The sequence below is a fragment of the Dipteris shenzhenensis genome, chromosome 10, assembly GCF_047967505.1.
Source record: "Dipteris shenzhenensis isolate YYH24624 ecotype China chromosome 10, Dip_SZ_1.0, whole genome shotgun sequence".
NCBI classification, from domain to species: Eukaryota; Viridiplantae; Streptophyta; class Polypodiopsida; order Gleicheniales; family Dipteridaceae; genus Dipteris; species Dipteris shenzhenensis.
The window spans coordinates 26,268,373-26,286,914 of record NC_141605.1 but is presented as its reverse complement, the minus strand read 5'-3'; the positions used below and the strand labels follow the sequence as shown (position 1 = coordinate 26,286,914).

General features: G+C 45.4%; 1 protein-coding gene and 2 pseudogenes across 3 annotated transcripts in view; 1 reads left to right on the top strand and 2 right to left on the bottom strand.

Moving 5' to 3' along the window:
- Positions 1-18,542, bottom strand: part of LOC147897615 (uncharacterized) — a 110,487-nt gene that overhangs the window by 34,324 nt on the left and 57,621 nt on the right. For all 3 annotated transcript variants that reach the window (XM_087380237.1, XM_087380239.1, XM_087380238.1), the window contains exons 10-12: positions 1,040-1,166; positions 718-833; positions 461-537 (exon numbers count right to left, since the gene is read on the bottom strand). In XM_087380237.1, coding sequence (XP_087236363.1) covers positions 461-537; positions 718-833; positions 1,040-1,166 — 320 coding nt within the window. The remainder of the gene's footprint in view (positions 1-460; positions 538-717; positions 834-1,039; positions 1,167-18,542) is intronic.
- Positions 1,380-11,506, top strand: LOC147897616 (uncharacterized; annotated as a pseudogene).
- LOC147897617 (uncharacterized) lies at positions 2,067-4,727 on the bottom strand (annotated as a pseudogene).

The window sequence follows — 18,542 nt, the reverse complement described above, 5'->3', positions numbered from 1 at the left end:
CTTTTCCCTCTCCCTGCCTGAAAGGAAAAATTATGATCTTTTAATTCTAAAATGAACATTGAGCATACAGTCAAGACTTACTTAAGTTCGCAAGCAAGCTTCAACCCTCTAAGACTTTTCAGAAACAAGCACGGTTTCTCAAAAATCTAATTGTTTAAATGCACACAACATGTCAATCGACTTCCTGACCTTCTGACACAAAAATAATAAAATAAGGTTTGTAAGCATCAAGTGCCCATCATGCTTGTGGAGACAACTTGAGCATTATGTATGCTCATTGGTGGAAACTCTTTTTTTTTTAAATGTAAATGATGAATTCGAGTTACTCTCAGTAGAAAATAAAACGTATAAAATCCAAGTTGAGGTCAGAAAATTACTCTGTAATTGTTTGTGGCATACAAAAGCCAGTAAGATTTGTGTCATACAAAAATACAATAAGAATTTGAATCTCTAATCATACCTTGGTTGTGACATCAAACGCTGAAGAGGTGCCACCTGTGGCATTGACCCAATTGACTATCCTCTGCCTGTGAGCATCTGCGACTCAAACAACTTCAAATTCATTCTGGTTGAATTGTCAATTTGTTTCAAGTAATTAGAATGGAGTACATATTTCAAATACGGCCTTGACAGAAGTTACAGCACTTGACTGCTGAATCTACCCAACACCATGCTAACAATATATTGATGCTATCACTTCATCGGAAAAATTAGTACCCTGATTGTAGCAAACGTTTCCACCCACATATGCTAAACTATCCCAATACTCTCCAATTGCAAAAGCTGGGCCAGTTGCTTCGATGTATTCTTTCACATAGCCACCCCAAAATCCCCTGCATGAAGAATGGGAGCGTCATTAAGGTTTTTCTAAACCAAAAATATATAAATTGAAAACCATAAAAGGTTGAGCCTATAACCGAATCCTACCACAATAAATTGATTCTTCTATATAAGTGTGAGAACAAGAAAGGTGGTGCAGAGAATGTGACACCAGAGGTTTGATGCTTTGCTGAACAATTATCAAGTCAAAGGCACACACCTGACAAAATCCAAGCGCCAACCATCATATCCAATCTCTGTTCGAAGCCATTTCATCCATTCTACAATATCCCGTCGAACAAAGTCCTGGGAGTGATCTATGTTTGGTGCAGCATGAAAAAAGTCTCCTGCAATAATGTTGCAAAACTAAGAACGATAAAAGGGACTGATAAGCTCTCAACCATTGCTTTGAATTCTTTGAATTCTCAAATACATCTGACTAATAAAAAATAAACCCAGTGATGGAGTTTGTCTAGTGAGGCACGAATTAGCAAAGGAAGTAATGACGTGTGTTTAAATAGGCACCCACAATGCAGGTGGTAAATACACAATCTCTATAAACCGCTTACAAGGCCCCCTCTCTCTTTATGAACAAGGACTTGGCCTCAGATAGAGACGCGTATCTTCTTAAAGCATTGCATGAGGACAAGCATGGCGCATTTCTTCAAGAACTCAAAAACTACAATGACCAAAGGGGAACCACATTTGCTTCCACCGTGTGTTAGAAGAGGGACTCCTTGGTCAAACCTCTTTTTTAGTGGGAGTCTTTTGGGCACCAATTGTCCCATCTACAAAAAGTAGCTATGAGGGTTCTTGCACAGGTAATTAAAAATCTAAAGCTAGAACACTACACTCTAATATTTAAATTCATACCTCTAGGCTCTTGTACTCGTTTAACATTAATGTTTGATGCAAGGTTGCACGAAATGTTTCCATGCAGGAAACGTCATGTGCTTGAAACGTTGATTGAATCAATAGGAAACGTTAGGGGTAGGGTGAGTAAAGACAAATGAAAACTAAGTGATGAAGGGGCAGGGGTAGGCTGAGCAAAGCTAGATGACTTGTTCCATCCATTAACACATTAATTGCTACAACAAGTACATGACAAGTAATTACTAATTTACAGCCAACACATGCAAGTACTTTAAGTTTACAAACAACACATGCACGTACACAAGCTAGATGTCATTAATTTCAGCATATAAACAAAATGTGCTCATTACACATAGACATTACAAGTTGAAAGATTACATGGAAAGTGTGCCATCATCCTCTTCCCCCTCGTGAACATCCCACTTCTGAGAAGGGCTGGACTTATATGATGGATCACTTCTAGAAAGAAGCCTAAGGTTGCAGTGCACATACACAAGATCCTCAGCCACTTTATGAGCAAGCCGATTGCGTTTCACGGAATGGATGAATCCATAGGTGGACCCATTCCGCTCTGCTACATAGGAACTTGATACTTGTGAGAGGAGCCTGATCGCCAACTTTTGCAATTGAGGGGTATCTAAACCATAGTTTTCCCACCAAGCAACGGGAGAAAGACACTCTCTATCTGAAGAAGCGGACAGCTCACCAAATGCACCCACTTGGCCAAGATACATCGACAATTGATCCTTCATCAAAGTTTTTTCTGCAGCATCCTTCTCCACTCTATCCAAAGTCTGCCTCCAACCTCTCATCAATTCAGCATCTTGTTGTGGATCTGCAGAACCATTTTAGATTTAGAAGAAAGGCTGCTGCATGGAGAGGAGAATGAAGCATATCCCATCTCACTTTCTGCAATCTCTCTTATCTCTTCATACATAATGTCTCCCCATTGCTTTCTCTAGCTAGACCTCTTTTATATTCTCAAGCATTTGATCAATACCTTCATAAATCACACCAAGACATGCATCATCCTTGTCCACCAATCGTAACATGAGCATGATAGGCCAGCACACTCTTACATACTTCTCCACTTCGTCCCAAAATGAGGTTGACAGTATGGTGTTTTTAATCCGAAGGGCTTCATCATTGCGACCTCTCCAATCATCCCAATCTTGGCTGACAACCATTTGCTTCAAGGACGCTTTTACCTTTACCAACCGCTGGAGCATGATGAAGTTTGTTGCAAATCTTGTATCGCCTGGCTTCAGCAACTTCAGTTTTGAAAATTTGGACAGCATGGCTCTTGGTGCCTATGATTGGAGAATAATTGCTGCACCTCCTTGCCATGACTAATTGCCAACTCCATCCACGCCAGGGCTGAAAGATACTCCAGCAACAAGTTCAAACAACGGGCAGCACACGGGGTCCAAAAGATATGTTTGAACTCTTGCTCTCTTGCAATTTGAGGCATTATCAGTAACAACCTGAACTACATGTTCAGGGCCCACCTCCAATATAGTCTCTTTTAATGCTGCTGCAATGTATTCTCCAGTCTTTGCCTCTCCACTAGTATCTTTGGATTTCTTGAATACAATTCCTCGTGCACTGCAAACCACAATGTTGAGAAGAGGCCTCTTTGCAATGTCTGTCCAGCCATCAGAAACAATGGAGCATCCTTAGTACGGCCAAGTAGATTCATTAGTGGATAGGTTTCTTGACACTCTTGCTCTCTCCTTCTCCAAAAGAGAGATATGGAGCTTCTCGTAGTTTGGAGGTTTATATCCCCTTCTAAATGAAGCAACTGCACTTACCATGTTTGTAAAATATGGAGACCGTGCAAGAGAAAATGGTATTCCATTGGAATAGAAGCAACGTGCCACAGCCTCATCAACCTCCTCCCTTGAAGCATTGTTGTATACAGTCGGCACGGTTGACTGAGATAAAATCTTTGAAGCCTTCTCATCTGCTGGCACCTTCTTTCAAACTTGAACACCAACGTTCTTTATTCCTAGAAGATGGGCATGCACACAAGAGTATGGTCCACAACATTCCAGTCCACAAAAAGAGTATGACCACTTCTTGCTACCTCCTTTCGCAAAGGTACCCTTTTCTTCAACATGCTTCCAAAGCAGCTCAGGATATTGTGTAGAGTGTGGCATCTTGAACAAAGTGAGACGACCTTACTGTGACAGATCTGGTAAACTCCTTCTTCTCCTTCTATTGTTCCCCTGGCAGGCATCTTCTAGTCGTTGGTAAAAGGGACAATACCACTCAAGTGTGCAAATGAAGTCTATGCACTTGCACTTCAGTGCCCTTCGACGGATTGCATCGCAAGGGAGAAAGCCGAAGAGATATTGAGCGGGCAAGTGCATCGAGAAAAGATGACTTCTCTTGGGACGCAATGCATACAAAAGCACTATCATTGATCGTCGTTGGTGCCGTCATTCATGGAGCAGGAGGAAATAATGGCTTGAGCAAACTAGTAGAAAGAAAGAAAGAAAGAAAAAAAGTCTATTAACGTCCACGGGAGACCAAGAGGTCTATGGGACAACATGAAAGCCATCTAGTACATCAGCTTAGGGAGGGCGCAGGGCAGCTCCCAAGGAGTGCAAAAGCAGCTCCATTTATTTAGAGAGTACCTATATTGTAGCCTAGATAAAACATACACACATATATATAGTTGGCCTTACATCAGTTTAAGACTGAGAGTCTTTTAGTTTTGATTTAAACTCTCTAATGAATGCTATCCCATCCCGGTAGACTGCCCATTTACCATCCTTCCTCGCAGCCCAAACCTTTGCTAATTCCTTTGCCTTATCCTTCAGTTGAGCCTTGGTGAGTTCCTCGGCTATCCATATCTTCGTCCCTTTCAGCTTGTGAGATTGTCGTAGAACTTTTATACGTATGTCTCGTGAGTTGAACGTAATGATAGCATGGCCATTACGTTGACCGATATGAACTACTCGAGCTTCACCATCATCATCTGGGTTGTCACGATTGTCATCGGCATCTGCTGTCCAGTCAACAGTAGGCATGGTTGTTTGGACATGTGCTAAGGTATCACTAAAAGATTCATCTTCTTTATACCATCCATCTGGAAGCCCCCCGATTCTGATTTTCAAAGCATTATCCTTTCCAGCTGCATGTTCTTTAATCTCTTCCTAAATATCAGCTTTGTTGACCTTTGCATCAAACTCCACAGTCACTTCTTGCTTGGCTGTCTGCATTTCAGTATGAACTAGATTCTTGACTGCAGAGACTAGTTGGGGGGTAGGGGGGGAAGCATTGCATGACTTTATAACCTCGTCAATGACTTCCTTCTTACCAGGTCCTTCCAAGACTTGAATTCTAGCTATGGCTCCATTAGCTGCATCCTCAGCTCTCTCACTTGATCTTGTAGGAATTAAATTTGTTCATGATATCCAAGAATTGGTCGGTCAAAAAGACCACCTCGTTCATATATATGTGCATACGGGGAAGGCGTCTTGGTTGCCACTCTGGAGTATCTGGCTTTGTTACTGGAGGCTGCTGGAGTGGAAGGGGTTTTTGAAGGGGAGGAAGGTAGGTTGGGCCATGTTTTGCTGGCCATATCTCCTGTTTACCCCTGGTTGAGCGTCATGGAGGAATTGAGAGCCAACCATGGCAACCTCTGTCTCCCTGATGTGCAATCCCCATATGATCTAACCTGGTGTAGATATGTGATGGTCTAAAAGGCTGCATCTAGCTGGAGTGGAGAAGCACGGCCTGAATGATATGATGTGGTACAGACGGTTTCCCTCGGATCATCCGTAAGAGCATGAGGATCTGTAGGCGCTCCACCCGTGTCCACTCTATCTCTGACATGTCAGGCCCCCAACAAGGGCTGCCATACATATCAGCTGGTCGGACCAAGGAGACGAAGAGAAGAGCCTTGGTCCGAGGGTCCTGAAAGTGGGAGTGGAAGCATTGTCTCTCTAGCCGAGCCAGTGAGGCGTATCCCCTACTCAGTCTGGCCTGCATCGCTGGTCTCATCGTGAAGATCGGGCCGAAGAAGATGACCCCCAAGTAAGTGTATGAGGATATGACTCAACTGGTGACCCACCGAAAGTGAACTGCTTCCGTTGCATGTTTGCTCAAGGTGTTAAAGATCATGACCTTGGTCTTGCCAAGGTTGACCTCCAAATCATGGGATAAACAAAAAGCCTGCAGTGCATCCAGGTGTCGCTGGAGCCCCTCGGGTGTGGATGACAAGAGTGTCACGTCATCTGCATAAAGACGAATCCTGATGATGATCCCGGCAAGTGAGCAACCAGGGCCCCATGAGAGTCTCAAGCTCATCGATGTTGTTTGACCCCTATGGTACTCAAGATCTCGTCTGTCCAACCTGCAGCTGTCCGAACTCGGCCTAAGACTCTCTCATAAAGTGCCATGACTGCCCAGATGATCTCCTGATCAAATCCCAGTGTCTGTAGGCGTGTGATGAGACGAGCTCGAGGTACTGTGTCAAAGGCTTTGCGGACATCCACAAAGCAGCAAACCCTCTGCTCCGAGCCCTCTCATCTCTACGAATAGGCTGACCGACGCATCCAATACACTTGCATAGATCTTGGACATCACATGTCCAATCATGATAGTCCTGTAGTTACTCGGGTCCATGGGATCCCCTGCCTTGTGGATCGGGGTGATGGTGTTGAGTATCCAAGTGCGGGGGAAGCCAAGGCAAACAGTGTCATTGAATAGCTTTGCTAGGATCGGGGCTAACGTGTCGATCCCATATGCGATAAACTCAATGCATAGCCCCTCGTGATCCTTAGCTCGGCCGTTGTGCAATTTCAATGTCGCGTCCTTGACTCCCCCTCTCGTGAACAACGTGCAAGTGGTTGTATGAGATCTGGAGTGGGCTGGTAAGGGACATCATAAAGATGGTGTGCATACGTGTGCCAGACTCTCGTGTCGGTGAGGAGTGATGGACCTATGCTCAAGGAATCTCCGCCAAAAATTCTTAGAATTGTTGCTGTACAAGATGTGCACTAGCTCCTTCTCATTTCGACAAAGAAATGCCTGCTTCTTCCGACGTACGAGATGTCGGTACGTGTCTGGTGTGTTCGGAAGGTGACATCTGGTTTCAAGTTGGAGCTCTTGGTGATAAGCCTTGCACTCCGCATCGTACCAGCCGTTGCAACGTACAGAACCAAGAGGTGGTGGTCTAGTGGACCGTGTGGTGTGGGGAAAGATTTGGAGGGCAGCCTCGTGGAGTGTGCGACTAATGAGGACAGCACAGTCCTCTATGAGTGGTATGTGATCGATGTAGGTTAGGAGTCTCTTTAGGCGTCCAGAGTAGGCCGGTGAGAGGCTGTGATCAAAGTGTAAATCGTGGTAGGTGTCGTGCTTCCTATGTGGTGTGTGTGGTGTGGCTAAGCGTGGGGTGGCGATAGTGAAGAATAGGTATGTGTGATCAGCTCCTGGAGGGAGTGGTGCTACAGTGAAGTTGGTGATACATGAAGTGAAGGTAGGGGATCCCATGATGTAATCTACTACACTAGTTACCCCCCCGTGTGGGAAGCAAGTAAAACCACCTAAGGAGGGCCATAGGTCAAGCCCATTGTAGATGATGAGATCATGCATCCTGCCTAGATCAAGGAGCGTGTGTCTATATGGTGTAACAGGCTTGTGTCGGTCCAATAAGGTCCTAGTCATACCTGCTCCGTCTAGGTCCGTGTCTGGTAGCATGATAGAGTCGTCTCGGAAGTCCAGGAGTGGTGCTTGGCGCGTGCTCGTCCTGGCGTTGAAGTCCCCAACAAGGAGAACTTCCCCGCTGGCTGAAAGATCTGGGATATCCTGATGTAAGGGTGCATATGGCAATGTCTCACCCTCCTCTCGTGCCACTTTGGCGAACTGGGATGTGTCTGGCGAGAAGTAGCATATTCCTATGAAAAGGTCACGAGTGTCTGTGCATCGGATCCGGATCCACATGAATCGGGAGTGTGCGTCCTTCCTCTCAATGGAGATGGCTCCAACAAGGGAAGACCTGCACAATACTACGACCCCGCCTGATCCTCGAACTCCTCCTGTATCCCTCGTCTCATCCCTGAAGGCTAACTCCCATGTACTCCCATGTGTAGCCACTGACTATCGGTAGTGAACGCTCTGGGCTCTGGTGTGTCTCCGTGTAAAAGATTATGTCTCGTCCTGTATAAGACTCCGAGAAGTTCCCTGAGTCTGACCATAAGGTACCATTACAGTTCCAAATGGTGCAGGCTAGGGTATTGGAAGCTTGAGTCTCATAGGCCCCGTCCCCTTAGGGGGTACACATGGGAGCCCGACGGGTGCCGGTCAACAACCTACCATCTCATACCACGGCCCATTTCCCCTCCTTGTGGGCAACATCCCGCTGTCGCAGAAGAACTCGTCGCTCCTCGATCTGTAGTGGTGTTAAATCCTTGTCCATGGACAGGGTGGGATGCTCTCGTAGAGCGGCTCAACGTCGGAGTGCCGCTAGTCGAGCATGTGAATCTCTGAAGCGAATGAGTAGGGGCTGCTCTTAGTTGGGATCTCTCCCAACACGCCATGCTCCCTCTATGCCATGGTTGGGGACCCCCATGGTGGTGGTCATAAAGGTGATCGCCTCCTCCATGGGCGTCGTAGTGGTGCTGGTGCTGTCTCGCGTGATCTCTCGTATCCCAATGTTGAGGGCCTTTGAAGCCCTCTGCTGCTACTCCTATATGGCGGATGAAACGGTTGCCTTTGCAGGCTCCCATTTCGCCACGTCCACCCATCTAGTCGTCTCTGCTATAGCCGACTGTATCGTGGCTATCTATGCCTCCATCTCTGTGACTGGGGTCCCTCCGGGCGTTGCTCTGAGGGTCCCGAGCTCCTCTCGAAGCTGTGTGATGTCGTGTCTCAGTCCCTGGATAAGGGTGCCCTGCTCGTGTATAATGCGGGCCTGCTCCTGGGTGTATCGGGCCTGCTCCTGGGTGTATCGGGCCTGCTCCTGGGTGTAATGTGTCAACTCTGCCTGATGGGCCTGGATGCTGCGTATCTCAGCCCTAATAGGGAGTCCCAAGCATCTGGTGGGGGCCTAAGATGTCCTGGTTCAGGTGGTGGGAACTGGATCTCGAGAGGGGTTGGAATGAAGGTGGGCTACTGAGGTTGTACTAAGGGTGGGGACAGCGTGATATGGACGGGGGAGTGGTATGTAGGAGTAGCGAGGCTGGATGAGGTGATGAAGGGTGGCTGACTGAGAGGTAGAGGTGATACGAGAGGAAAATACTGTGAACCCGTGGTCAGTGGGGCCAGTGGTGAGGCTACTGGAGAGGAGACCTATGATGATGATGCAATAGAGGGGGAGGAGAGACGTGGCGTAGATGATGAGGCGGATGATGGTGGTGAAATAGTGGTGGTAACCATAGAGGTCGAGGATGTGGTGACCGGCATGGGCTTTGGGTAGGCCCCTTTCTTCTGGGCCGCAGTGCTGTCCACTGTCAAACCGCTCCGGTTGCTACGTTTGTTGAATTCCTCCAGAGTGAGTTACTTTTGTGTTTTCCCCTTGTCACCGTTCCCCTTCCCCATCTCCATGCGTATGCAAATTTGGACCGAAGGGCCTCCCGCCTAGTCTCCTGTCCTCATTCCCCTGTTCCCTTCATTATGGGGGGGGGGGGGCAGCAGCAGGCAAAGAAGGGATTGCAGGAGGTCGGAGCTGTTGGGAAAAAAAAAAAGGTAGAAGCTGCAAGCGGGTTTTTTTTTTTTTAAACTGAGCGAGGGGGGGTTAGGGAGGGCTGAGCGAGGGGTTCGCCGGGGGGGGCGAGGGGGTAGCGGGGGGTAGCGAGGGGGTAACGGGGGGTAGCGGAGGGTAGCAGAGGGGGTGGCAATGAGGGGGTAGTAGAGGGGTAGCGAGGGGGTAACGGAGGGGGTAGTGAGGGGGTAGCAACGAGGGGGCTAGCGGAGGGGGTAGCAGCGAAGGGGGTAGCGGAGGGGTAGCGAGGGGGTAGCGGGGGGGATAGCAGAGGGGTAGCGGGGGGGGTAGCAGAGGGGTAGCAGCGAGGGGCTAGCGGAGGGGGTAGCGAAGGGGCTAGCAGAGGGGGTAACGGAGAGGGTGGGGGAGAGAGAGAGAGAGAGAGAGAGAGAGAGAGAGAGAGAGAGAGAGAGAAGGGTGAGGGGAAGAGAGGGATAGAGAGAGGTTGGGAGAGAGAAAGAAAGAAAGAAAGAAATTTTATTAAAGTCTTCGGGAGACCGTGAAGGTCTATGAGACTAAAGATAGCTAGTACAATGAGCATAACGGTGGCAGTCTCAAAACAGGCCGGCCAACCGTTTCTTCAAAAAAAGTTATGAAGGACGGTGTGTCTAGTCCTGGTACAAAAAATGTGTATCTATCTCATCGGAGGGAGGAGAAGGGAGTAGATAGGATTAGATGTCACATCAAAAGTCCCTTGAGTAGATAGGGGGTAGCGGGGGGTAGCGAGAGGGAGCGGAAGGATCTTGAGACAGAAAGAGACATGCACTACAACGACCCTGCACCTGCACAACACACCAACCATAAGCCATCGCCAAAACGTGAAATCGTTAAACTGTCACAAAAAGTGAAGGACTTCAAAGTAATCGCTGACCATGAGCACAACATCGACTATCTTGCATCACCATAACGGGTGTCCATGGAGACGAACGGTAGTTGAAGGCTTGGCCAGTGCTCAACGCAATACACAACACGTCGCCTTCAACACAAGATTGGGATAATAAGAGCCTGCATGCAAGTTGCGCCCCTTTCTTTGTCATATGTGGGTGCATGCAAGTCACAAGGACTGTGAGGAAGGGGATTGCGCCAAGCAATCTCGTCAGGAGATTTATGGAACTATTGCAATCAGAAGATTTGTGGAAGCTCGTGGATGCCAATCCGTCAGATAGATTTGGATATCTCAATTCGTCGCAACAACCAACCACCTACGTTGAATGGCCGACAAATCCGAATTTTCCCAACGCTCGTTGCATGCAAGCGTTTCCCAAACATTTCCACGTTTCGAAAACGCCAGGTAATGGCAAACGTATGGAAACGGCATTTCTATACATTTTTAAACGTTTCCTGCAACCTAGGATTGAAAGGATTACTCATTGGGTGCGTGTGACAGGAATCGGTCCGCCTACTCTCTCATTCACACAAAGATATGCAACAAGCTTAGCACAAAACAATTGGAGCGGCTTACTTATTATCGCTCTAACTTACATATGTTGCGCAATATGCATGAGATGCCTATGGCTAGACAGGTAGACTTTTCAACTTCCTATATTGTAAACTCATATTTGCTCTCCATACTTGTAAGTTATACACAATGGTACTTGTCACTTGACACTCGTAAGTTGTAGGTCTTAAGTTCTAACTATAGTCCACATGTCAAATTTCCAGGTAAATGTGGATGAGTGCAAGCTATCGGCAAATAAGCTTGGATGTGTTACCAGAGAGCGCGATCCAAAGCAGGACCAGATTTTCAAGGACCTCTACTTGGAGCTGGAGGAGATAGATCGACAAGTGTCACGCACTCCCATTGGGAGAAGGGTCACCGTTCCAGTTGGTGGCACTTGTGGTGGCAGAGCATCCATAGCCCGTAAAAGGACATCCGTGCCATCGACTCCCCAAACCTATGTGAGGCGCGGCTCCAGGAGCATATCAACCACATCCGTTGTTGAGGACACCCCTGTGGCTAGAGAGCCGGAGTATGATGAGGAGGGCAATGTTCTTAGTGAGGGTAACTATGGTGAGGGGTCTCATGGATCCTCATCATCCTCTAGTGAGAGTCATCATACTCTTGGATTTGACAGTTATGGGAATACCTACAGACAAACCTAGGCCCTAGGCTCTTGCCTGTAGTAGTAGTAAAGCTTTTTGTAAAACTTTTTGCATCTATAATAGACCTCGGTCCCCCTTTTTGTGCTTACTACTTTATATCGCGAGTCACGACTCGCTACTATTTGTAATGATATATCTTCAGTCCTTGTGACATGAATCATGAATCACAATATATCTTCGGTCCTCTTAAGTTTTGCAAATTGCACCTATGCAACATGTAGAATGTTTGTGTTTCAACTTTCAAGAATCAAGTCATGGACATCTTCTAAGCATTGAATGTCCATTCAAGAAAAGCTTATACTTACTCTAAAACTCTAAAATATCGCTCTCTTTTTTTGTATCGAACGTATGCTCAATATTTTTTAGTTATTTTAGTACCGTACTGATATCGAACGGTACGTATCGAACGTCATCAGACGTGTCAACCATGGTCACTAACATACTAACAAGATGAGATATGAAGGATCGGGGTTAACTGTTCTTGAGATGCACCTTCGACAACCCCTTGACTCTCGGTGGGATATGCATTTGAAAGCTTCTTCAAAGTGCTCAATGACATAACCCTTGAAACGCCAGTTATGGTTTGATTGCAATTTTGTCACCAATGCATGTGTCCACTCTCGTGAATACGATTGTGCTAAATTTTGCGGGTGCATATGGAGTCTTCAAGAGATGCTATGTTTGAGGATGTCCTTGGTGATTTGGTTGTTGCTGGTATTGTCTACAAAGTGCCTCATTATGGCATGCTGAACTGATGGAAGGAAAAGCCATCCAACCAAGTCTTGCTTACGACTCAAACTCTGAGGATGAAGAGACTGAAGAGGGAGGAGACAAAGTACAAGAAAAGGTACGGAATGCAGCCTATGTATCATCTATTATCTAATGCTTATGTTGATTGCATTCACAAATGGAGTTGCTACCATTGAACCTTTTAAAGTTTGATATAAAGACACTTGCATTGTGAGCACGAACAAAGGGGCAAATGAGGTCAACGGGAGGTATTCAAAGCTGGTCTCTAACTCCAAAGAGCTGAGAGTATGGACAAACCTAGAAGAAGAGAATACAGACACGCAAGGAGAAAGAAAGAAAGAAAGAAATTTTATTAGAGTCTTCGGAAGACCGATGGGTCGATGAGACTGAAAGAAAACCTGATACAAATCACAGTCAGGGTGGCGCTACTGAAACGAGCATCATCACCCGTGCTGAATCCTAAGTCTGATCATACATAATCAAATACATCTCGATGTAACAATGAAAAGAAAAGGACTGGAGCGGAGCGGAATCCTCCATATGTCATGTCCCCCTGGCTGGTGCATAGCCGGTGATGGGACGCCGGTGCCCGTCAAGGGGTGCCGTGCGTCTCGGTCTCCTGGACGAGGCTCAACGCAAGACCAAAGCCACCGTGACTCCCGTGGGACGTATCCCGGGTCTAAACAATGACGGGAGGTCCCAAAGAGTGATATGTGTGTCCCCTCGATGTCTCGTTGATAGGATAAAATCTGTATATATTTTTCTCCACATAGATTGTGCATGAGGGTAGACATTGAACACATGATAGTGTTAAATTGCGGGTTGTGTGTGAATAAGCCAATGTAACTGGCTGCACATGTAAAAGACCTTTTTATTTTGAACTTGAAAGACTAAAAGTTTTTTTGCAAGGACTTTTTAGGGAAATGATGAAATGCAATGTGGTTGTACCAGACCTCCAGAGCAAGGGTGTCCGGTGCGTGGTCAAATGAAATGTTTTTGGGGTCATGTTAAGTCAAGTCATGAAGGGTTTTTTTATATTTTCCTGAGTCACTGTCGTCTTATATGTTATGGGAATTTGATGTGTTCCGGTGCCCATGTCAAGGGGCTTTTCATGTGTGTATATGGGGGAGCATGCAAGCTTTAATGTGCATGCTAATGTGTGTGGGAATTGTGTGACTAAAGGTCCAAAATGTGCATTTCATGTGATTTGGGAGAAATGTCTTGAGAGTGGTAAAATGTCACTAGTGAGGTGGCAGATTAGGCTGAGGTGGCTGGACTGATTGAGAAGGCATCGTGCTCATACATGTGGCTACGTAATGGAAGAGGGAAGCTTCTGGTTGATGAGCGAGCATGGTACGTGGAGTCTAGGGCTTGCAGATAAAGGAGAAGAGGAGGAGTCGGTGAAGGGCGGACGAGCTGTACGAAGAGCTCGTGCGATGGTGAGAGGCTCCTAGGGTGAAGAGGAGAGAGCAGCGCAAGGATCGCAGCGGTGTTGATTGAAGGGCTACACTGTAGGAGAGGGATTCCGTAGATGAAAGAGACTGTGAGCGTGTGCATAAGCGAAGGGTGAGCGCCTATGAGCAATATGGGCTGGTACGGAATCTGAAGCGTGGGCTTTGTACGGTCTGCAGTACGAGATTGTACGGTGTAATTGTTGATTGGTACGGGCTGGTAGTACGGTGCCTTGATTGCAGGCTGAACGGGCACGTACGAGTTATTAAAGATGTCTTCTACGAGCTGTACGGAGGACGTTCGTCATTAAATGCAGACTGTACGGATTACTGTGTGGTTGTACGGGCCTGCTGTTGTACGTATAATTGTACGGCTGCTTGTGCGGTGAATGTACTTACAGATTTATAGATGATGGTACGCGCCAGTTCCTCTTGTGAACAGCTTGTGAGCTTGGGGGTCTAGCTGGCCAATGAGCACTCGGCTGTGTATCTGTGGTATTCTGAGGCTGACTGTTTTCTGAGTTTTTTTTTTGGGGGAAGTTCAGTTCTGAGTTCAGTCTGTTTCGGGCTGTGTAGGCTTTCCCCTCTTTTAAAGAGTCTGGGTGTGTTCTAGTCAGATTGTGTGGGAGGTTGACTTGTTACTTGTGTGCTCTGGATACCCGCTCTGAAAGTCGGTGCATAAGCTCTACCTTGAGAGCTACCACATTACAGTACTGATCCCAGGGAAGTCTTGAAGATACGATTTTGTCTCTAGAGATGGATTCTGAAGAAGATATGATTGTATGGGGTCAGCAGTAAAGTACTGAGTCATTTTGTGTTTGTCTGAGGACAGTCCTGTGTTTCTTTTTTTTTTTCACATCATTGTGTTGGCGATCCTGCTAGGGACAGAGTCTTTGTTTTGGTGAGTGAAAGTCCACCCAAGTCAAGGAGTACTCAGTGATCTTGGAAAATGGCTCAAGATTTTGCAAGATTTTATGGTTTACCCAATGAAGACCCCGAAAAGTTTATTGAGAGTATGGAGTTCACAGCTCTTGTAAAAGACAGAAATGCACCCGAAGTGTTACTGCAAATTTTATTTTTTTACTTGATGGGAGAAGCCCATACATGGTTGCAGGAATTTCAGGCCAGTTTTCAAAATGAGCAAGGAGAACGCAGGAATCTCACTTATGGAGAGGTAAGAAGTAGTTTTTTAGCACGGTTTGCATGTACCAAGGATGCAGATGGAGTATGGAGGGAGTTATGTGCTTTGTATCAAAGGAAAGACCAAACTGTGGATGATTATGTGAGTAGATTTATGGTCATGTGGAATAAATGGCAGTCAATTCTTTTGCCAGAAGTACCACCTCGTGTCATAAAGAAGGATAGATTTATTGCAGGATTAAAGCCTGAGATACGGGTGAAGGTTGAGGTGAAGGACCTGCCAACTTTTGAGGAAGCCCTGAGAGTGGCTAAGGAGAAAGAGAGGAAGCAAAGAAGGATAATTCAGCTAGAGTATGGCGTGCCCGTTGTTCCTTCTGTTATGGAGATGCCTGTGCACAATGTAATTGAGCCAGTGAGGCCAGAAGAAAAGAAAGAGGGATCAATGAAGGATGAAATTCATGAAATGGCTGAATTAATCAAGAATCTCAGTTTAAACCTTATGGCAGGAAGAGGACGAGGTCGGACTCCAGGTGGTAGAGGAGCAGGTAATGCATCCAATTCAAGTGTTCAAGCACCTTTGCAAGACGGGAGAGGACGGGGAGTGTATGCTCCGTATGTGCAATGCTTCAATTGTCTAGATTGGGGACATTATAGTACACAATGTGATAAGCCCCCCAGAGTTGGCGGTGATATGTACCCACTTCCTTCAAATTTAAAAGATAGGTCAACTGATCATGGAGTGCAGATAAAAGAGCCTGGACCTTCAAGTAGTAACGGAGTAAAGAAGGTTTCTTTTGAAGATAAGGGGAAAGGTAAGTTTGTCAGCGTGCTTGGATTGGAAGAGAGTGATTTGGATGTTTTGCCTCTTGGGAAGAGAGACAGGGATGAAGAAGGAGAGGCAAGTGTAAAAAAGAGTAAGCAGGCTGAAGATGTTGTTACTTACCAGAGGAAAAAGGTAAGGAAGGCCAGACAGAAGTACAGAACAGCTGATTATCCCTTGGAAAAGGAGCAGGCTGAATATGATTTGATTGCTGATTTGTCTAACAGAAAGGTGGATATTACTTTTGCACAGATGGTTGGGCTCTGTCCAAGGCTGAAGAGAGAATGGAGAAAAGCTGTAAATCCAGGTAAGAAGAGAGTTGTGCATAAAGTAGCAAAAAATATTATGTCTATTTCGGAGCTTCCTGATAATTGCCCTTCGGTGGAGGCATGGCATAAAGGATATGAGCTTGGAGAAGCATACATTGATGGAGGTGCCCAGATATGTGTGATGACTCAATCTTGTGTTGAGAGGTTGGGTTTGGAGGTTACTGATCCTTCTCACTTCCGAATAAGAATGGCCAACCACGCCAGAGTGAAGAGTTTGCGGGTAGTGATGAAGGATTTGGATGTGGAAGTCTTCAATGTGCATTGCAGAATAGATTGTCATGCTATGCCGGCAGGTATGGGTGCTTACCCTCTCATTTTAGGCAGACCTTGGTTGAGAAAAGTGGGAGCTATTCAAAATTGGGGGAAGGGAATAATCTCAATATATACATCTAATAGTAAAAAGTTCAGTTTTGATATGGTGAGTCATGCTGAGATATCAAGCCCAATCGAAGAAGAAGAAAAGCAGAGTGAGACCACGAGTGAAGAAGAAAGTAGTACTACTATTGACAATGATGAAGCTCAGGTTGCTTTCATTGAGGGAGTGAACTTTTTGGGTACAAAGGAGCAGGCTGAAACTGTACATCAGTTAGAAGAGGACAGATTTGAAGCAATGGAGGAGTTTATGCAATCTAAAGAGGCACCTATCTCAACACAGGAATTAATACAGCAAATGATTAATCCAGATCTTACTCTGAAAGAAAAGGAAGAGTATTCAGCCATGTTGCGCAGGTATCCCTATTTATTTATCACATCGTATGAAGAGATTAGAGGGTTTAAAGGGAAGCCTTTGAAGATTGAATTAAAAGAAGATGCAAGGCCGGTATTTCAGAAAATGAAAAGATTTAGTCCTGAGCAAGTGAGGGTACTACGAGAGGAGGTGGTCAAGTTGCTTAAGGCTGATATAATTTTTCCCATTGTTCACTCTAACTGGGCCAGCCCTGTGGTTATCGTACCAAAGAAAGATGGACAATGGAGAGTATGTGTTAATTACAAACCGTTGAATGCTATGACGAAGAGTAATCACTATCCTCTCCCACATGTGGATGACATACTGGATAAGATAGCCGGTCATGAGATGTATAGTTTATGTGATGGGTATTCGGGCTATTTTCAGATTGCAATTGCTCCTGAAGACCAGACAAAGACAACTTTCATTACTCCCTGGGGCTGCTTTTCTTATAAGAAGATGCCTTTTGGTTTGAAGAATGCTCCCTCGCATTATCAGGAGAACACAAATGAGGTACTTGCCCCTTTTCTTGATAAACTTTGCAAGGCTTTTATTGATGATATTTGTATTTTTAGTGATCGGAAGGATCATTGTTCCAAACTAGATCAAGTACTTGGGAGAATTGATGATAGTGGAAGACAACTTAATCCCAAAAAATGTAAGTTGGCACGGCCAAGTATTAAAGTATTGGGTCATGTTGTTTCTGAGAATGGAATAGAGCCAGACCCTGAGAAGATTAAAGCATTGGTTACTCTAGCACCTCCAACAAAGACAAGGCAGTTGCATACTTTCTTGCAAAAGGTTAAGTATCTTTCCAGATTCATTTCTATGCTTTCTCAAGTTTTGAATCCATTACAACAAGCAGTGAAGAAGGTGCCTTTGCAATGGACAAGTGAATGTGGAGAGGTTTTTGAAGTAGTCAAAGAGATTGTTGGAAGAGTGTCAAGTGTTAAAGCTCCTGATTTCGATAAGACTTTCTATGTCAATCCTTCAGTAGGGCCAAATGCATTGGGAGCCATTTTATTGCAGTAGGGAGAGCAATCAAGGTATATGAGGCCTGTGTTTTTTGCTAGTAGGGTAAAAAGTGAAGCAGAGAAGAAGTATTCAGCTGCTGAATTGGTATTAGCCAGCTTTGTATTTGCATGTAGAAGATTTCGGAATTATTTATTGCCTCATTCTTTTGTACTACTTACTAGTTATACTCTATTGCCACAACTTGTGAATGGTATTAATTTCTCACGAAGTATGGTGAGATGGGTAACAGAATTGTAGGAGTATATTTTTACTTTCGGTAGAGAACTCAACCAGAACAACGCTAGCCGATTCGCTTACTTACAAAGATACCCCTATTTTAGTCAAGGAAGTGGAAGATCATACTGAGAGAGTGCAGGAAAAAGTTTAGAAGACAGCTATACCTTGTTCTTTGATGGTTCTTACAGGAAGAGTATTGACAAAGCAACCGGTGGAATGGTTGTCTATGATCTTGATGGTAAGGTAATTCGGAAATCAGGTTTTCCCTTGAAGGTAAGCAGTAATAATGAAGCTGAATATGCTGCTTTAGCTGAAGGCTTGCAATCATGTTTGAAGATGGGAATAAAAAGACTGATTATAAAAGGTGATTCAATGCTAGTTGTAAAACAGATTCTGGGGGTGTGGAAGATAAAGCATGAACATTTAAAGAATTGGGCTAGCATTGTTAAAAAGTTACTCAAACATTTTGATGCATGGTTGTTACAGCATGTGGACAGAAACTTGAATCATGAGGCACATGATGCTGCTTGTGGAGAGGAAAATGTTCAGGTGTGTGTAGTAAAAGTTC